This window comes from Lithobates pipiens, unplaced genomic scaffold (assembly GCF_037356315.1).
Source record: "Lithobates pipiens isolate NorthernLeopardFrog02 unplaced genomic scaffold, aLitPip1_a1.2 Scaffold_19, whole genome shotgun sequence".
Classification (NCBI taxonomy): Eukaryota; Metazoa; Chordata; class Amphibia; order Anura; family Ranidae; genus Lithobates; species Lithobates pipiens.
This window is the reverse complement of record NW_027507764.1, coordinates 126,835,623-126,855,677: the sequence shown is the minus strand read 5'-3', so window position 1 is coordinate 126,855,677 and position 20,055 is coordinate 126,835,623. Positions and strand designations below refer to the sequence as shown.

Below are 20,055 nucleotides of genomic sequence, written 5' to 3'. Positions count from 1 at the left end.
AACGATAGGGGAGTTTACTTCCACTTTAAGCACATCATATAAAAAAGTTATATGTATTGAACATGGAATGTATATGCATCTGTAGCATTGTCACCATACATAATACATAACAGATATGATCCTCTTGCATCCAACGCATTTTGGGGTATAAAAATCTCCTTCTTCAGGGTTATGTAGAAGAGGAAAAAGAAATATATAACATAATTGTAAAAAAGGTAAGTATAACAGAGCAATAACATTCAAAAGTAGAGTATTATTGTTACAGCTCAATAGTATACAAAAGTTTACTTTTAAGGTACACTCACATGTGTTAGGGTGATCTAGCAGATGAACATTCAATTGACAATTAAAAACATAAAAAGAAACATGTTCTGTCATTTTCTGCCCCAATATCTCGATCATAAAAGATGGTATTAGCGCTACACCACATATGTTGCTCAGAAAATGAGCACTCTCAAATTCCTCCGTGTTTGCTACAGAGATTGGTCAGAGGAACTCACTGAGGTCAAAGAGTGGATGTGTCCTGCAAGTGAGAACAGAGTAGTTCTACAGTATAGTGTGAACTATAAAGAGTTGCTAACATATCATAATCCTGAAAATATAAATCAATATGTATGTACATTCATACATATATCCTAGATATAGTTGTAACTGAATATTTCAGTTGAAACAAAAGGGGGCACTGAGGTCTCTGAACCCTCAGGCCTTCAGGTTTTGTTCCTGCTATCCAGCGCTGGGGTCTCTGAACCCTCAGGCCTTCAGGTTTTGTTCCTGCTATCCAGTGCTGGGGTCTCTGAACCCCCAGGCCTTCAAGCCTGCTCCTCATGGGTTACATTTTTGCTGTTGTTCTGGATCCAACTCCTCCCATCTCCCCGTAGGAATATGTGACCCCCAGTTTATATGCGAGGCCTGACCCTGCCAATACAAGTTAATGATTCGTCCAGGGCTCTCCATACAAACTGCCTGCACCCCCTCCCCAGCCCGCCTTCCTTCTAGAACATTTCAATAGAAGGTAAGGGAGATCTTTCAGGGCAGACCCTCCTCTCTCTACTCTGTCACTCCTCCCATCCAAACCAAACAGAACAACCAGGCCTTAAAGTGCAAGGCCCTGGCAAGTTTACCTAACACTTACTTAACTAGCACCCACCTAAAGGTGGTGAGCGCTACATATATATAACACACTGTGCGGTGCTGATATATATATGGAAACAATACTAATATATAACTATATGAATCCAATAAACACTATATATAACATGAATGTCTAAAGCATAACAACATATAAACATTATAAATAAAGTGCTTGTGCTCCGTGATATTGCCCTCGGTCCTGAATGAGGTTATTAAACTAAACAGCAACAGTTCATTTATATTAAAACAAAGTGCTTGTGCTCCGTGACTTTCAATTAATCTTTGATGAGTATTTAAACTAAACAGCAAAAGTTCATATTAACATCCACCATGTGATAATTGTGTCTTCATGCATTGCATTGTCACCTGTGGTCCAGTTCTGCAGCCCTGGTTTTCAAGGCATTCCCCCTGTCCTATGCCAGCTCTGCAACACTTGCTGGTACCTCTCTCGTCAGCCAATCAAGCTCCTCCTACCGGTTTCATCAGTCTTGTGACTTCCCCTGGGAATACATCCCAACCTGCAAAAACTTATTTCAGGGAGGAGGGCATGGCTTAAACCATGCTACATATTGGGCGTGGCTTAAATGGGGTGTGGTTTAATAGAGTCTGAGAGGACTTACATAATGCATAATGTAGTAATGTTAAATAGGGAATTTACGTGCGGAGTGTATGGCAGTGGGTAGTATGTGCATGTGAGGAGTATGGAGTGTACAGCGGTGAGTAGTATGTGCAGGATTGTGTCAGTAGGGCAGTGGTTCTTTACAATTGTACTTTTTCAATTATTTTACAATTAATTTTTTTAGTTTTTGTTTTTCAGTATGATGGGGGGGGGGGGGGTGTAGCGGAGTGGACAGTGTTAGTACAGCAGTGTGTCTTGTTTGTATTATTTTCTCTATTTTTTACAATTTTATTGTTTATTATTTTCTTTAAATGATTTTTTTAAATATTTTTTTCACAGTGCTTCTGGGGAATTGGTGAGCAGTGTGTGTCGGTGATGGTGTCAGTAGGGTAGTGGATGGTGTCAGTAGTTTTTATTTTTACATATTTTTTTTTACAATTTCATTTTTAATTTTTATTTTCGTTCGCAATGCTTTTTGGGGGGAGGGGGTTGGGGCAGTGAACAGTGTTGGTAGGGCAGGGGGTTGGCTTCAGTTGTTTTTATTTTATATATTTTTTTATAATTACATTTTTTATCATCTTTGTTTACAATTTCATTTTTTTTAAATATTTTTTGAATTTTTTTAAAATTAACCCCGTTGGGGGGGGGGGGGGGGGGTGCTTTGGTGAGATATCAGGGGTCTAAACAGATAGAGATAGAGAAAGGAACTGAGGACATTGCTTCCCCAGTCCTTTTCTCAGCATTTAAGATGAATGGACAGAAGACAGCGGCTCCTGTCCATTCATAAACTGAGCAGAGTAAACACACAGGTTACTCTGCTCAGTTTTTACAGGACTCAGAGGTGATTTCACTCACTGTGTCAATTCAGAAAAGGAAGGGACTGGTAAATGACCGGTCCCTTCCTCCGCTCTCCATCCTGACAGATTCCCACAGCTGGCGGGAGAGGAGGGAAGCCGACCGCGGGAGACGAGGGGGGGGCAGAAGAGGAGGACAAGGAGCTGGAGAAGAAGGGGGGAGGGTGAAGGACATGGAAGGGAGTATAGAGGAACGGGGGAGAAGGACACGGAGGGGAGCTGGAGGAGGAGGATACAGTGAATGATTGGTGTAGCAGGAGGTACAGCTGTGATCACCGATCTCCCAGTATAGTTTTTTAACTGACAGCTGCGGGAGGGAGAGAAGGAGAAGTGGGGGGACAGGTAAGTGTCCGATTATTATAAGACAGCAGCTGCAGTATTTGTAGCTGCTGACTTTCAATTTTTTTTTTTTTTAGGGGAACTCCTCTTTAAATAGCTCAACCTAGTTGTAATTCTCATACTGGCCTGTGGTACCAGTGACACCTACTGGCAACAGTGAGAAATGCACAACTCAGTTAACCAGTTCCCGACCGGCGCACAACGATGTACGACGGCAGAATGGCACGGGCAGGCATATTGGCGTACAGGTATGTCTATTTCTATATGCCGCCCTACCATCGCGTGCGCCACCGGTCGAGGGTCCCGCTGACTCGATCACCGCGGGGATACCCGTGATCGTCTCACGGGGAGGCTGAACGGGGAGATGCCATTGTAAACAGCATCTCCCCATTCTGCCTAGCAACAAGTGACGCTGATCTCTGCTCCATGTGATTGGAGCAGAGATCAGTGTTCACTAACACAAAGCCCAGCCCCCCACAGTTAGTAACACGCCCCCCCTAGGAACACTTACACTGCCACCCACTGGTTAACCCCTTCACTGCCAGTGTCATTTACACAGAAATCAGTGCATTTGTATAGCACTGATTGCTGTATAAATGACAATATTCCCAAAAATGTGTCAAAAATGTCCGATGTGTCCGCCATAATGTCGCAATCACAATAAAAATCACTGATCGCCGCCATTACTAGTAAAAAAAAAATATTAATTAAAAATGCCATAAAACTATCCCCTATTTTGTAAACGCTATAACTTTTGTGCAAACCAATCAATAATCGCTTATTGTGATTTTTTTACCAAAAATATGTAAAAGAATACATATCGGCCTTAACTGAGGGAAAAAAAGGTTTTTTATATATTTTTGAGGGATATTTATTATAACAAAAAGTAAAAAAATTATGTTTTTTTTTCAAAATTGTCGCTCTATTTTTGTTTATAGCGCAAAAAATAAAAACCGCAGGGGTGATCAAATACCACCAAAGAAAGCTCTATTTGTGGAAAAAAAAGGACGTCAATTTTGTTTGGGAGCCACGTCACACGACCGCGCAATTGTCAGTTAAAGCGGCACAGTGCCGAATCGCAAAAAGTGGTCTTCAGCCAGCAAAATGGTCCGGTCTGAAAGTGGTTAAGTTTAGAGCAAAACCAAATAAACTATACAATCAAATCTGATCTGTTTACAGCTCAGCCAAAAGCTACATTTACACTATAGCCCCAATTTTAGGAACAGGGGGCTACATTAGGGTGAACTTTTTTTTGCAGGCTAAATAGCTAGTAAGTGTCCTGGGAAATTTGTGTCTGTGTTGTGAATTGCCCTTTCATGTGCACTTTACTGCAAAGGCTAGTTAAAAATTGGGGTGGTTGCCATCTTGTATGGCTCATTCCCTGGATTCAGCCTGGGGACACATTGGATACCTCCAGTCGCCATTGTGCTCTTGCTGGACTTCCCTGTGCCTTTAAGGAAGAGTGGGCTCCATCCTGTCAAACTTGCCTTTTAATTTATCCACTGCTATATGTGCTCCAACTTGAAGACTATCAAAAATATAGTTAGGACTGCAATATACAGAGCTTCCTATATACAGTCTTGATGTTGACACTGCGGCTTCCACATATATTTGCAAAGCTGTACAACTAAAACCTCTGCTTTTAACAGGAATTGTTAGACAAGATCAGATTGGGTTTTTTGTTGGCTAGCTGGTAAGTGTGCAGGGAAATGTTTGTATATTTAACATACTGTAGTACACTAAGGTGTCGTGCACTGGTGGATGAATAAGAAGTAAAAATAGGCAATAGAGCTTCGGTTTTACTAACTCTGCCTACCCAGCCACAAGTTAATATGGCCAGTGGCCATGTTAAAGGAGAAGCAGAGCCAAAACATTTTTGCCTTTACTTCTCCTTTAGGTCACAGGAGTGCAGAACTAACTGCACTCCTGACCTGTTTTCAACTGAAAGCAGGCTATAATCTGCAGTCGGCTGACGTCACTCAGCTGGTCCAGGATCTGTATAGATCCCTAATGGATAGGATCTGCCCAGCAGCCTGGACTGGAAGTTGGCTCAGCCTGTCAACAAATCACTGAGAGCCTGAGACAGCAGCTCCCACCCCCTCCACAGCCCAGCTGTCAGGGATGGACTCAGCCCTTCCTCCTTTGAGCTGGCTGCTCAGCTGTCGGCTAATTGCCAGCTCCTATCTCTCCACAGTTACTCACCTGTTGATGATATCCTGCTTGTCAGTCCTGTCTACTTAAAGGGGTTGTAAAGCTTTGTGTTTTTTTACCTTAATGCATCCTATGCATTAAGGGGAAAAAACACCTTGCACTCTCTGGCCCCCCCGAGGCCCTAGTTTTACTTACCTGAGCCCCGAATCTCCGTGGGTGCGATCCCGCGTTGCTTTTCCCCAGCTCCTGTGGGCTCTTCATTGGATGATTGATAGCAGCGCAACCATTGGCTCCCGCTGCAGTCAATCAAATCAATGACGCGGCTCGCGAGGGCGGGGCTGAGTGATGGCTGCCGAGAATATCACATGGGAGCGTGCCCACAAGCGAACCCCCTTGGGAGAGTGCTTCCCAGAGGGGGGTTAGCTCTTGCGGGGAGGAGCCGGGACAGCTGCTGATGGACCCCAGAAGATGAGGATCGGGGCCACTCTGTGCAGAACGAACTGCACAGTGGAGGTAAGTATGACATGTTTGTTTTTTGTTTTTTAAACTAATCTATACAACACCTTTAAGCCGTCCAGCCCAGATGATCTCTGCCTTCACCCTGGTCAACATCACAGAGATTATCTCCTGCATTCCTGTTAAAAGCTTGCTTGGTTGACATTCCTTCTGGCTCCAGATCCTGCTTGCTGTTCCACTACGCTGATCTCTGTCTTCATGACTTTCTGGCTTGTCTGACTATCCGTTCCGGTTACCGAACTTTGGCTATGTTTTGACTATGTTTGTTTTATTTACTTTTATTATTAAACAAGTGTGATTTATCTGTACTTCTGTCTCGGTCTGATTCATGGTTTCTGGCACCAGCACTCAAGTGAGCACTGCAGGGGCAGAGCAGAAAGCTGGTGACAGTCACAACTCTGCTCAGAGTGGAGGGGGAGAACTGAGTGGTCAGTGGTGTTTAATTGCTCAGTTCTCACTGCATAAACCTAGGTGAGTGGAAATGTTTATTTTTTAAAGTCTATACTTCTCAGGTGGGCATCAGTACTGCCACCAAACATGCCCATTCATATGTAAAGGGCCATAACGCAACCGGGAACTAAACTCTTTTACTACTCAGTCACTGACCTGAAAAAAGGAAGCAGATGCTTTGACTTTGCATTTCTTGATCTGCATGCTGGTTCTGGGTCAATGACTCAAAGTACTGAAGCCAGAGATAACAAGACATTTAGCATTTTCAGAAGAAGGTCAGCAATAGATAACTTTATATCTCTCAATACAGAAATCTTTAAAAGCTTTAGTTTACTGACATAGCCCTATCACTGGGCTGTATACTTTACCAGATTACAAAATCTAGAGCAAATAAAAACTCGTAATGGCCATACCACCCAATAAGATTCTAACAGTTGTAGTTTTGATGCAGTTCTGAAAATGAAAGTGATCACATTTTGGTATATAAGTCTGAAAGATTAAGGATAAGTCATTGATTTTAGAAATTGAGTGTCATTATTACCAGGACTATTTTCCTTTTAAGTGTATTTCTCTTTTTTTATTTTCCCCCTCAGGAATTCACAACGTAAAGCTCAGATATATGGCATATGTTTTGCCTTTAGTCAGTCATTCATATATTTTGCCTATGCGACAAGCTATCGTTTTGGGGCTTATTTAATTCAAGAAGGTAGAATGAACGTCGAAGAAGTGCTTCTGTAAGTATGACATGGTAGATTATACAGGGTAAAGCTTAAAGTGTGTTTGTGTTGGCCATACCAACTTAACATTTTCTAGAATGCACCTATTGCGGGGTGGATGCCCTGTTAGTCAGGACTTCCTATTATAATGGTATGGTCCTTGTCACTCAAGTGAGGGAGGAGAAAGGTATTAAATGGTTAAATTGTAGGAGTCCAATGAGGAGATAGATGTAGGACACTGAGTGTGCATGTGTCCTTTCCGGTTCAGGAGAAAATCTGGACTCTAACCAGATCACTAGACAAGGAGGAATTTGGAAATCATGGCAGGACATGTTTATGCCAGTTTTCTGAGTACCACAGCATCCCTCTTGTAAAGCTTGACAATATGACAACTATACTTGAACTCTAATATACATTCAGTACTATATTTTGAAAAGAGACCATGGAACCAATTGACTGTTTGTTAATGTTCTAAACAATGAAAAAAGTAATTAAATGTGCCAATGGTGCCTTTTTGATGTGTTCAGTGGGGACTATCAGCTCGAGTAAGCCGTTGTAAGGTACAGTTTATGCTGTGATTATAAATGCTAAATTGCCCATAGTCTTTTAAGAAGTCCACATAAATACAGCCAATACTTGGGGAGTGTGGCCACTAAAACCAGGTCAGTAGTAGGTGGTGGCCTGGTGGAGGAGGGTCCACCTGCTTGGCAGTGGTAGGAAAGGTTTTCTTGAGTGTATGCACCTAGTAATCGGGGTGCCCCATGTCTCATGGGCATCTGGTGTTCAGCAGGATCCCCTATAGACTAGGCCTAGAATTAATGTAAAAGAAGAAGTGTGTTGTAAGTGTGCAAGCATATGATTCCCAATATTGCCCTATGGTCAACTTACCTAAAATTATTGTGAGCTGGAAGGATGGTTATTAGGGTGTCTGCCTTTTTCGAAAATGTTGCTGTTATTGATGAGCCTGATCGATTCGAACATCGGGTGTTTGCCGAATTTAGAACATTATTCGAGTGCCCGTGGAACTCCCCATAATGAACAGCAAGGCCGTCAATGCACTGCAAGATCGCAGTCCATTGATGGCTGCTAATTGACCAAAGCATGCACCTGACCTGCATGCTTTGACCAATCACAGTGCTGTGAGAGCCATAGTTTGGGGGGGGGGGGGCTCACTTTCCTTCTTCCCATATGACATCTATGGTGTTTGGTAACTAGCCGCTCAGGCACCCAGTACTGTCAAGCAGGAGCAGGTAGAGAGATCTTGATGTGCTGCTCAGGGATTCTCCTGCAGGTGAATGAAATTGTGGAGGAGTGAAAGGCAGGTATGTTTAGTCAGTTTTGAGGGTCAGCTTTAATGGGAACCTGTTGCTTTGTCTTGTTTCAATGAGAGTCTTCTTTCCAACCACTTTCTAGTCAGCAATTTTTTTTTAAGTTGCCTGAATGTCATTAAGTAATGTCTTTCAATTCATTATTATGAGGCCTCATCACTCTGCTTTCTCAACAGTGTGTTTATCATTCTAACATATGGGGCTGTGTCAGTAGGACAGACTTTATCCTTTGCTCCAGACTATGCCAAAGCCAAATCTGCAGCTTCCCATCTTTTTGCATTGTTTGACAGAGAGCCAACTATTGACAGCTACAGTCTTCATGGTCTGAAACCAGTAAGTTCATTTATGTGATTAATTCTAGGCCTGCTCTCCTCCCTCTGCCATTTTCCATTGCTGACTGCCTCAAACATTGTGATTCCAGTAACACACAGTAGTATTTTACTATTATTATTGTCTCTTTATTGATATGACAACTTATTAGAATCAGCAGCATTTCATTTTTATATATCTTTTAATATATAGGGCAACTGTGATGGAAATTTAGACCTGCGTCAAGTTTCCTTCAATTATCCATCTCGTCCAGATGTGTCAGTACTGCAAGAATTGTCTGTAAGAATATCCAGCGGTCAGACTGTGGCATTTGTAGGCAGCAGTGGATGTGGGAAAAGCACTTCTATCCAACTCCTACAGAGGTTCTATGATCCCCTCCAGGGGGCAGTGGTGAGACATGTTTGTACACATCACTGATTGGGTGCTGTATTTCTACCAATGGAGTAGCATATGTTATTCATAAGGATTGTTTGTAGAGTTGTATTTCATGTTCACCCACAGGCCACGTTTGTGTCTTGGCTCACCTAATACTTGTATTACAGTTTACCTTAGGAAGGAGGTAAAGGAGCAGTCAAACAAGGCACTTACTATGGAACTGAATTTGAAATGGTGACAAAAAGCTCCTAAAGTTGCAGCCAGGGATGATTCGTACTGACAGTAAATAGATAGAATCCAGTGTTTGCTACATTGCATTGATTGGAAGGTTGCTAAAATCATATTATTAAACATTAGCGTTCTATCCAGTCAAAGCCAATTCAGTAACCGTTCTTCATCAAAAGATAGTTGTGGCTAGTGGATACCAAAAAGAGCCCACTTGTCTAAGGACTAGGTGCAATAACAGGTGCAATAACAGGGTACTGAGCAATTTGGTGATAGAGGGTACTCTGAATAAAAGAGTGCTAAAGAGTCATGTTGCTCATTGAAAGCATCTATATGGCATAAGTTATATATATATAAGAAGCATGCAGATCTCAAGAGTGGTGTACAGTAAGGGTTGTTAGTTTAATCACTGAGTCTGTTATGATGTGTTATGTTGAAATGTTAGCTAAATACAATTCTTTAAATTCCTTCATAATTTTCTTTTGTTTTACTTACAGCTATTTGATAACATTGATCTAAAATGTTTAAACGTGCAATGGCTGCGTTCCCAAATTGGTATTGTGTCCCAGGAACCTGTGCTGTTTGATTGTAGCATTGCTGAGAACATTGCCTATGGGGACAACTCCCGTGTGGTCTCCATTGAGGAAATACAGCAGGCCGCCAAAGCAGCCAATATCCATTCTTTTATTGAAGAATTACCTGAGGTAACGATACCTAAGAATGCATAATATTCATGCCTAGCTTGCCAATTCTGGTCATTTGTGAGAAGGCTGCTCTGTCTTAGGAGTATCTGTGGGCTGGTCAGAGCTAGAGCTCGTTGTGGGGGGGTTGTTACACAAATAGCAATCCAGACATTAATAAATAATCACATACAAACTGTAAAAAGATTATATTTTACATAAAAATGAAACATGAATAACTTATTAACCGATGAAGAATTATTATATATAACAATGCATTAAGACATAGAAAGTGCAGGCAAACATTAACAGCAGTACCAATAAAACTTTACACCAATACTACAGAACCAATTCTAACTGGTATATATTTTAACTCACAAGCACATATTCATAACAACAATACCCAATTAAGTCGGGTAAATTACCAACTCACAAGCTTATACAATGTTACTACTGTCCTTAACCACTAGCCTACTGAGCACTTATACCCCAAATTTTCAGCTTTCAGCGATGTCACACTTTGAATGACAACTGCGCGGTACCCATATGGCAGCGCTGGTGGCCACTGATTGGGAGCACTGGTGGGCATTGTTGGGAATGCACTGATATTTAGGACAATGATAATCAATGCATTGATTATCAGTGTAAATGTCCCTTTCACACAATGCCTTGATTATCAGTGTAAATGTCCCTTTCAACGGACACGTGGTAAAGAGCCACTGTGATTGGCTCTTCACCCTGATCTGTGATCAGCTGTGTCCTAAGGACACAGCTATCACACAGCATGCTGCCCGCGCGCAGCAGCAGGCGTGTGGGAAGCACGATCATGGGTGGATCTCATATGATGCACTCTCAGCAATGTGTGACCTCGCTGTAGATGCTATAGCACAGTCAGGAACTGATTAATTAGGTCTCCCTCTCTGGTATTCAGTTAAGGTCTCTCACAGTGGTCCATCTTCTGCTATTCTTATACTCATTTCCTCAATTTACTATCATTGAGGAATCCAATCAAAGGACACAATCCTATCTTTTTCAAGAAAACAATTAAATGGAACTCAAGTCTTACTTATGATGCCTAACCAAAATTAATAGAATTGTGGTGTCTGAAGCTAGCTTTCAAGATCTAAAAGTTTGTTACCCTATCTGACATAAACAGCCAACTTAACATCCCAAAGCCATATGGTGACGTGAAGTCTGGAAATTGGCCAGTGGTCACCACCTGTTTTCACCAGCCCTCTAAAGCAAAATGGCAATCTTAATTACAGTGAATAACATTTGACTTGACTGCTGAGGCGCAGTGGACTTAGGTCCCAATTAACTTAACACAATGGGATCAAGTCCCCCCAACCTTTGCCCTTTACCCCATTAAATAAGACACTTACAACCATTAGGTTGGAAAGGGCAAGGCCACAGCTTTATTAAATTCCAACACATAACATGTGAACACAGTCAACCAGGGCCAGTCACAGTCGTACTGTGAGTACTTAACCAAAAGAGGGAAGTGGGGACTGTCCTTACCATAAGTGCTGGACAGACAGCCTACTTCCGATTTTCCATCAAGGGCATAGCCCATTATAACAACTTTAACTGCTGGCAAGGTCAAGAAAACCGCAGCAAGCTGTGACATACCATAACATAGGAAAAAAGGGGTGGGAGGGAGGGCAGCTCTTCCAAACAACTCTTCCGAAAGACCCAGAATTCCCTGGGGCACACGATCCCTGAGCTCAGGCCCATCCCATCCCAACTGTTCCAACCAATAGTTTCTCTTGCCGCTAGCCATGCCCCCATCAGTCAAGGCTCTCTTTCCCTAGGGGGCTCAAGAGGCCTTCATTAGCATGCTATTGAAGGCACAAAGCTTTTGTTCTCTGAGAGACAGGAGACATATATATTTTACTGGACTGGGTAATTTCTTACAGATCCCCCCCCCCCCCCCTTGAGGGTGAGCAAATCCTATATTAGAGAGCCCACACAATGATCTGATTAATTAAGCTCCCCAATTAATAATGCAGGCACAAGGTTCATCTTCCAGCTCTAGGGGCAATGATCCCAACAGTAAACCATCGTACACATCGAATGTCAGGAGACAATGCAGTTAAAAAAAGGTTGACATTTGGCCCATGTGTATGTTGGTCTGTTTTTTCTCTGTAAACTATTTTTTACATTAGAATTTAGCCACCCAGTTTACCTTAGCTCTTTTATATGTATTGCCCATTGGAATGCACTGGATAATACTTTTTATTTACATTTTCTAAAACTACTACCCTTTTTCCCCAATGTTCAGTGTTTCTAGGATTTAAGCACAGTTTAGAAAAGTTAGCTCTTTTGAGATTAAGTGTTCTTGCACAGCCCTTGTGTCTCCTTTTCCTGTAATTTATGCTGAATGTATCGTATTTATCGGCGTATAACGCGCACATTAACTTTAAAAAAACTTTCCACAGCCCCCTGCATGGTACACAGAGACCCCTGCATAACACACAGACTCCCTGAATAGTACACAGATCCCCTGCATAGTACACAGATCCCCTGCATAGTACACAGACCCCTGCATAGTACACAGACCCCCGCACCGCATAGTACACAGACCTCCGCATAGTCCACAGACCCCCGCATTGCACACAGACCCGCGCATTGTACACAGACACCTGCATCCCCGCATAGTACACAGACCCCTGCATTGTACACAGACCCCTTTCATTACAAAGCCCCCCCTTTGCACTCCCAGAAGATCGCCAGTCTCCTGCAACGGCATTGCCAGCATGCTCTGGAGTATAGATTGCATCACTGCTGGTCCCTTCTCATGTGCCGCTCCTCCTGTGTCACTCGTTGTGGATCGGAGCTTCTGAATACCTCCATTGGCGCAGTGGACCCAGTCATGTGACTGCTTTCCTCTTTCATTGAAGGTCACACGACCGCTCTCCTCCTCCAATCAAAAGCTACACTCGAGGAGGGGGTGGATTGGGAGGAGGAGAGCGGCCAGAATGAGTGGGGTTGGTGGAAGGATTTGGAGGCTTGGATTTGCATTGATAGTGGCACGGGGGGGAGCGGTGTGTGGGAGAGGGCTGGCAGCGGTGTTTTCTAGAATTTGGAGTGTGCTGGCAGTGCTGTCCCAGGGAAAGGCGGGCAGGTGGCCAGCCTGACACCCTCCCAATGAGTGGCACGCGGGGCGGACCGCCCAATCCTCGTTGGTAAAAAACAGATATCGGCTTATAACACACAGGCACAGTTTACACTCTGTTTTCAGGGTAAAAAAGTGCATATTATACGCCGATAAATACGGTAATTATCCTGTGGTCGCTACACCCTCCCAATTGAGGTGTAGTCCGTCCCTACTATACAGCCGTTAACTGACTGAGAAGTCAGTCCAGTTCTCCAGGAGCCCAAAACCTCCTTCCTTCACCAATTCTTCAGCCACTTGTTAAGTTCCTTGAGCTCCTGCTGCCTCTCTGGAGTGGCTTGAGGCACAGGTAGTACCTTTGAGAACACCACCTTGGAGATCCTTTTTTCAATATAACCCCTAAGTCACTGAGATAATGTTTTAGGACATTCCACCTTCCTCTAACTTTGTCATTTGTACCAATGTGTACCATGAGAGACAGCTGGGTCCTCCCCAGCCTCACCCAACAGCCTGTCCATTTGATCCATGATATGCCAAACCCGAGCACCCAGGCTGTGACGGGCAGCAGGCTCCTGTGTCTTCTCCTCCTTGCTTTCGCTGTGCATTTCCTCCGCTCCTCCTAGGCATCCAATGGAATCGCCTGTCCTTTCAGCCTATTGGCTGATGAGTATCAGACCGGCTTCCCTATCGGCTGGAAGGAGGATTAGTGTTGCAACAGCAAATATTCATTTGCTGTTTCAACACAACTGGGTGGGCTCCAGACGCAATGCTCTGCGCCCCAAGTCCACTCTATTTTGAAGCCTATTAGAGCCTCTGGCCCTTAGGTGCTTCAAAAAACACACCCGCCCACCTCTGCCATAGGAATTCATGCGCCCGGTGTCCTGATAGGGGCTGAGCGCATGGATAGGGAGGGCGGCTGTGGTAGATAGAGGAGCGTCCGTGTGCCCACAATGGACAGGTCGCCCCTACACAGCAGTATTTGTCCCTTGAATGACTCTTAAAGGATACATATACACACATACATGGAGCAAGATGTGCCCTGGGTCGCTTCACAACTTCTGTTGGACATTTTACCCACTACTCTAATAGGGATATTCCAGGAAAAAAATGTATGCCTTAAATGTAACTATTTTGGAAACTGGGTTAAGTTCACCTTTAAGTTGAAAGTTCCATTGGGCTTTAACCACTTTCCACCAGGGCTATAGCTGAATGATGGCTACATCACGGGCTTCCAGTGCTGGGAGGGCATCAATAGATGTCCTCCTGTGATTGCGCTGCTCTGCCCGGCGAGTACTGTGATCACTGAGTCCTTCGGACCTGGCTGATCACAGAACAGTGTAAAGGGCCTATCACAGTGGCCCCTTTACCACATGAAGTAAACAGGAGTTGGTTACCAGATTTATTTTTCTCCTCACAATCAGCACGAGGAGAAAAGAATAAAGCCGCTAACAAACTTCTTTTACAGGGACACCGGTCCCGATCTGTGCTACCCATCACTGCCCACAAGTGCAACCATTCAGTGCAAATCAGTGCCCACTAGTGACACCTTTCAGTGCCCATCAGTGTAATCTATCAGTGCTGCCAATCAGTGCCTCATGACCAGTGTTATCTACCAGTGCCACCTATCAGTGCTGCCTATCAGTGCTCATCAGTGCCACCTCTCAGTGCCCTTCAGTGCCACTTATCAGTGCTGCCTGAACATTGCCACCTCATCAGGGCCTAACATTGCCCATCAGTGCAGCCTCATCAGCGCACGTCAGTGAAGGAGAAAAAAAAATTCAACATTTTTGGTCTTTTTTTGCCCAGTGGTAATTAAATACCACCAAAAGAAAGCTCTATTTGTGAGAAAAAAATTATACCAATTTTGTTTAGGTACAGTGTTGCATAACCGCGCAATTGTCATTCAAAGTGCAACAGTGCTGAAAGCTGAAAATAGGCCTGGTCAGGAAGGAGATGTAGGTGGCCAGTAGGCAACTGGTTAAACAAAATATTGAATATGGTAATACATGCTAATAATAGTCTTTTTATTTTACTTAGAAATATAACACAAGAGTTGGAGATAAAGGAACTCAGCTCTCGGGAGGTCAAAAGCAGAGGATAGCCATAGCCAGAGCACTTATCCGCTCCCCAAAACTATTACTGCTGGATGAAGCCACTTCAGCATTGGACAATGAAAGTGAAAAGGTAATCAATAAAATATTGCACTTTTTACGCAGTTTGTACTGTAGGCCTGAGAAGCTTACATTTACTGCTGTTACAAATGTATCTTCAGTGATATTTTATTTTTATTCTTATTTGGATAGACTGGTTAATGGTTAGACCCTCCCATGTTATGACCACAGTTTTGGAAATACTGATTAGAGGTTAAAACTTCCCATGTTGTAATGACTTGATTGAATAACTGTAGAACAAAAATCGTGTTTCCCTATTTATACGCTAAGCTACTATTATGACTAAGTAAGCGTTCCCAGTTTGGAGATTTCCCCTGATGTAGGTGACCATTGTCACTAGAGCAGGACATTAAGGAAGTTCAGAAGCATGTCTGTATATGAGAAAGGGTTTAATGTTGGATGGAATTTCATTATATGTAATGTCTAGTCGGATCTAATAACACACAGAAGCACAATTCTGGATAAGCAAGCTCACTATCTTCTATGGACCCAACATTATGTAAAATATTACTTTATTCTAAACATCAAAAAAACACATACAGTAGATGTTTAGTTTGTATATGTAATACTCAATGCAAAAAGCATGATTCTTTCTTTTTTTAAAGTCTATTGCCAACAAATAAAAAAATTGCATATACTGTATATTCTTTTTTTTTTTTTTTTTTTTTTTTTTTAAGATTTACCGCTCAACTATATATTTTTTGTTTTTTTTACTACAGTCAATTTTACTAAAAATACTTTGTCTCATTTTAAGATTGTACAAAAAGCTCTCGATCAAGCCAGGAAAGGAAGGACTTGCATCATAATCGCCCACAGACTGTCCACAGTCCAGAATGCTGACCTTATTGTTGTTATGAAGAACGGCAGGATATTAGAACATGGAACTCATCAACAGCTTCTGTCAAATCGAGGGGCATACTACCAATTAGTGAATGCACAAACAATAACTTAGAGAAAAGCATAAAGCAATTAACAAAGAATTTCAGGTTTGGATATTTTTACATTGGTCCAGCTTGGAACAATGTAACTATGTATATACCATACCTGTGGAATCCCTCTGGAAGCTGGAAATCACTGTAGTAGGCACCCCAATACAGTCATTTCTGCTGGTTTCTGGGTCCCAGGCCGTGCAGTTGCCCTACTGCATTGTGAACACAGGCCATCAGCTGCTTGGCATGGGCGCCATTCAGAGAATGCTTTGCATTTTCTCAATGAATGCAAAGCATTCTGTGGACAAAGTGGAGTTTGATGTCACTGCCCTGCCTCTGCACCTCATACAATCAGAGGATGCTTTGCATTCATTGAGGAAATGCAAAGCAATTTCAGGATGTATAGTATATGGATAGTCACATTGGTCCAGGCTAGGTGATTGTAACTATGTAAAAATATACATACCTGGAATTGTTCTTCAGAGTATAACTTTGCATTTTGGGGGCACTCTAACAGGTATCCTTGATAGCCCTACCCCCTCTGCTATAGATAGTTACCTTCCCTGTACTTACTGCAGTCCTAAGAAAAAGTCCTTAGTAAGCAAAGTTTACTAATGGCTAAGGACCCTCTCTACATGTGACTGTGTTTTGGCCTGGTTATAACTTGCTTAGGCACTGTATTGTAGGAGGAAGGGAGTATATTTCTCCCCTGGGTAATTCACTGATCTCTGGGGGGGACAAATGGAGAGGCAAGGATGGGAGATATCAAGTTAACCAGTTTGTGTGCCCTTAATAGACAAAATACTTGACATATATCCTGGTGCTACCTGTAGCTGACGACAGCATTTAGATTTCCCAGCTTCTTACATGTTCATGTTGCACTAATAGATGTAACACTAACAGTGCCTGCCTATGCAGTAAAACATACTAATAATTTATTCATTATTTATGCACTTTCCCTTTAAGCCCAACTCCTGCCATTTTTTTTTTTTTTTTTTAAGTTGAATGTAGCATGGAATGATTAGATGTATTGCTCCACATACACTTTAAAGAGACCCAATCACCAGACCACTAATTGTAACAGAAATCTTCAAATAAGATTGATGCATATTTAACCCCTTGGCGCCAGCGTCTCCCAGCCTAAGGGGTTTCAGAGGCTGGGAGGCAGTGTGGAGTTTATGATCATGTGACTGCCATGATGGGCTGTCATGGTGGTCACATGATCTGAAATGCAAATGCATCTGTTTTGCAATGTTGCACGCAAATATGCAGCTGCTTGGCGCCACGGCCCATCCGCTGAGAGGTCGCATATGTGTGTGCTATCGGGGCCAAGAGGTTAAGGTATTTTAAGTACAGTATGTTATTTACCTGTAATGCCGCGTACACACGATCAGACATTTTGACGGACTTGGTCCTGCAGACAATCCGACGGACTCTGCAGCTGAGGTTCGCCAGACTTTCAAACGAACGGACTTGGCGACACACGATCACTCCAAAAGTCAGACGGATTCAAACGTGATGACGTTGAATAAGAAAGTTCATAGCCAGTAGCCAATAGCTGCTCTAGCATCGGTTTTAGTCCTTCGGACTAGAACACAGACAACAGGATTTTTCAACCGGACTTGAGTCCGTCGGAAAGATTTGAAGCAAGTTTTATTTCTAGGTCTGCCAGACTTTTGGGAAGAAAAAGTCCACTGGAGCCCACACACGATCGAATTGTCTGGCGGATTCCAGTCTGCCGGACCAAGTCTGTCAAAAAGTCCGGTCGTGTGTACGTGGCATACATTTACCACGTGTGGACATCTAAAAGTACCAAGTTGGCTGCTGCTGAGGGCCATTATCATGGATGCGTTAGCAGACTCAGACTCAAGTGACACTCTCTAGTATTCCCCTTAGCTTCTCCCCAAGCAACTACCTAAATGGAAATGTAGGAAGGGGTGGAGAAGTCAAGAACGAACACTCATAGATGAGGACTATGGTAGTGGCGACTGGACTCGCTTCTCCTTTCGGCCAATCTGGAAACCTGCTTCCTGATTGGCTGAGAGGAGAATCAGTGTGACAATAGCGAATATTCATATTATTTTTTGAAGCCTATTAGAGCCTCTGACTCTAATCACGTGCTTCAAAAAAAAAAACCATTGGAATCCATGCGTCCAGCATTACGGGGCCGCCACTGGACTGTGGCATGTAAAAAGAGAGGAGCTGTGCTAGTGAACTGACTCAAATTTTCTAGTAAGCTCTAACACACATTGCAAATGAATAAAAACAAATTTATAGAAAGGAAAACACTACAAGTAAGCATTTAAAGTACTTGATTTTTCTGTGCTTTTACATGCAATTTTTAAAGCTGGTGGTATATTTCCTTTAAGTGCAGAACCGTCAGAATTAACTTGGCTGGAGCAAGTGATATAACATGAACGCTGCTTGCTTGTTGTACGGTACTGCACTTAAGAATTAACACTAAAATAAAGTCCAGGGGGAAATTCCCCTCTAAAGCTCACCACACATGTTACAATCTTCTTTAGATCTGCCAACAGCTATGGTGCAAATGCCTGCCTAATTGTATAGACATTAGTTGGATAGTTTAGGTAGGTCCTCATATACATAGTTTTGATAAATCCTGGTGCTGATTGTCCAAGATTGTACAGTCACATTGTAACGTGTAGGCAGATGTCACCAGGTGTCCACATTGAAAGATTTCCCATCTTTTCATTTTCTCGTGACAACTCAAAAATATGGGATTTTCTATCACTATCTGTCAAACAGAATGGAAGAATCTACCCAGTGAGGATATAACAACAGAAGCGCCAGGTTTCAATTCCACCCCTTCTATAAAAATTAAGAACTCTGTGTTAATTGAAGCCATTCATCTGTGGATTTCAGTAACAACAATGGGGAAAGTGTGTTAACAGGAAAATATGTAGCTGCATAGACTTAAATAAAAGAAAATATGCTGCATCTCTACAGAGTAAGTGAAAGAACGAATAGTTTTTACATTTTTTTTTATCTTGCTAAATTATTCAAAATTAAACAGTTATGACTATTAAAGCTTGGTGTGTTTATTTCAGAAGGTAAGTCCACACAAAATGTAACTTTAGGCATCCTATTAGGCCAGGCCAGGCATCCTATTGTGGCCCGCATTACGGTTCAATATGGCCCCCCTGGTAATTTGGATATATATATCTTTTGTGGCCCCCAGGCCCACGATATATACCGTACTTATCGGCGCTGTTTTGGAGGGGACAGGGAAGGGGCGGGACTAGTGCCATCAGATTACATACAGAAGAATCTCCTATTTACACGGCTGCGTATGTAATAGGAATTTCAGTCTCCTGGGCTGGCATTGGACGACTGTTCTGTCTATCATATGAGGCAGAACTTTGTTTTAAAGAGGAGATTCTCCTGTATGTAATCTGTGGGTGCTTGTCCCGCCCTCCTCCCAGTCCCCTCTAAGGCTGTAGATGGGCATGGATCAGGCTGCATTCATGGAAATTGTGAAGCTGCATTCATGGCAATGGTGAGGCTGCATTCATAGCAATGGTGAGGCTGCATTCATGGCAATGGTGAGGCTGCATTCATAGCAATGGTGAGGCTGCATTCATGGCAATGGTGAGGCTGCATTCATGGCAATGGTGAGGCTGCATTCATGGCAATGGTGAGGCTGCATTCATGGCAATGGTGAGGCTGCATTCATAGCAATGGCGAGGCTGCATTCATGGCAATGGTGAGGCTGCATTCATAGCAATGGTGAGGCTGCATTCATGGCAATGGTGAGGCTGCATTCAAAGCAATGGTGAGGCTGCATTCATATCAATGGTAAGTCTGCATTCATGGCAATGGTGAGGCTGCATTCATGGCAATGGTGAGGTTGCATTCATAGCAATGGTGAGGTTGCATTCATGGCACTTGTGAGGCTGCATTGATTGCAATGGTGAGGCTGCAGATGGGCACTGATTAGGCTGCATTGATGGGCACTGACCCTTATTTTGCTTCACAATTCTTTATTTAAAAAAAAAAAATTTTCCTGAAACTTCCCTCTTAAAGTGAAGGTGTTATTATACGACTGTGCATGTTATACTCCGATAAATACGGTATATCCAAATAACACGCCTGAGCTAATCCTTAG

The 20,055-nt window shown here is 42.8% G+C and overlaps 1 protein-coding gene across 2 annotated transcripts in view; it reads left to right on the top strand.

The window, feature by feature from the left end:
• Positions 1-18,977, top strand: part of ABCB5 (ATP binding cassette subfamily B member 5) — a 172,422-nt gene extending 153,445 nt beyond the window's left edge. For both annotated transcript variants that reach the window (XM_077491248.1, XM_077491247.1), the window contains exons 23-28: positions 6,654-6,794; positions 8,281-8,437; positions 8,627-8,824; positions 9,532-9,738; positions 14,867-15,013; positions 15,755-18,977. In XM_077491248.1, coding sequence (XP_077347374.1) covers positions 6,654-6,794; positions 8,281-8,437; positions 8,627-8,824; positions 9,532-9,738; positions 14,867-15,013; positions 15,755-15,952 — 1,048 coding nt within the window. In that variant the 3' untranslated portion in view covers positions 15,953-18,977. The remainder of the gene's footprint in view (positions 1-6,653; positions 6,795-8,280; positions 8,438-8,626; positions 8,825-9,531; positions 9,739-14,866; positions 15,014-15,754) is intronic.
• The last annotated feature ends 1,078 nt before the right edge of the window (positions 18,978-20,055 follow it).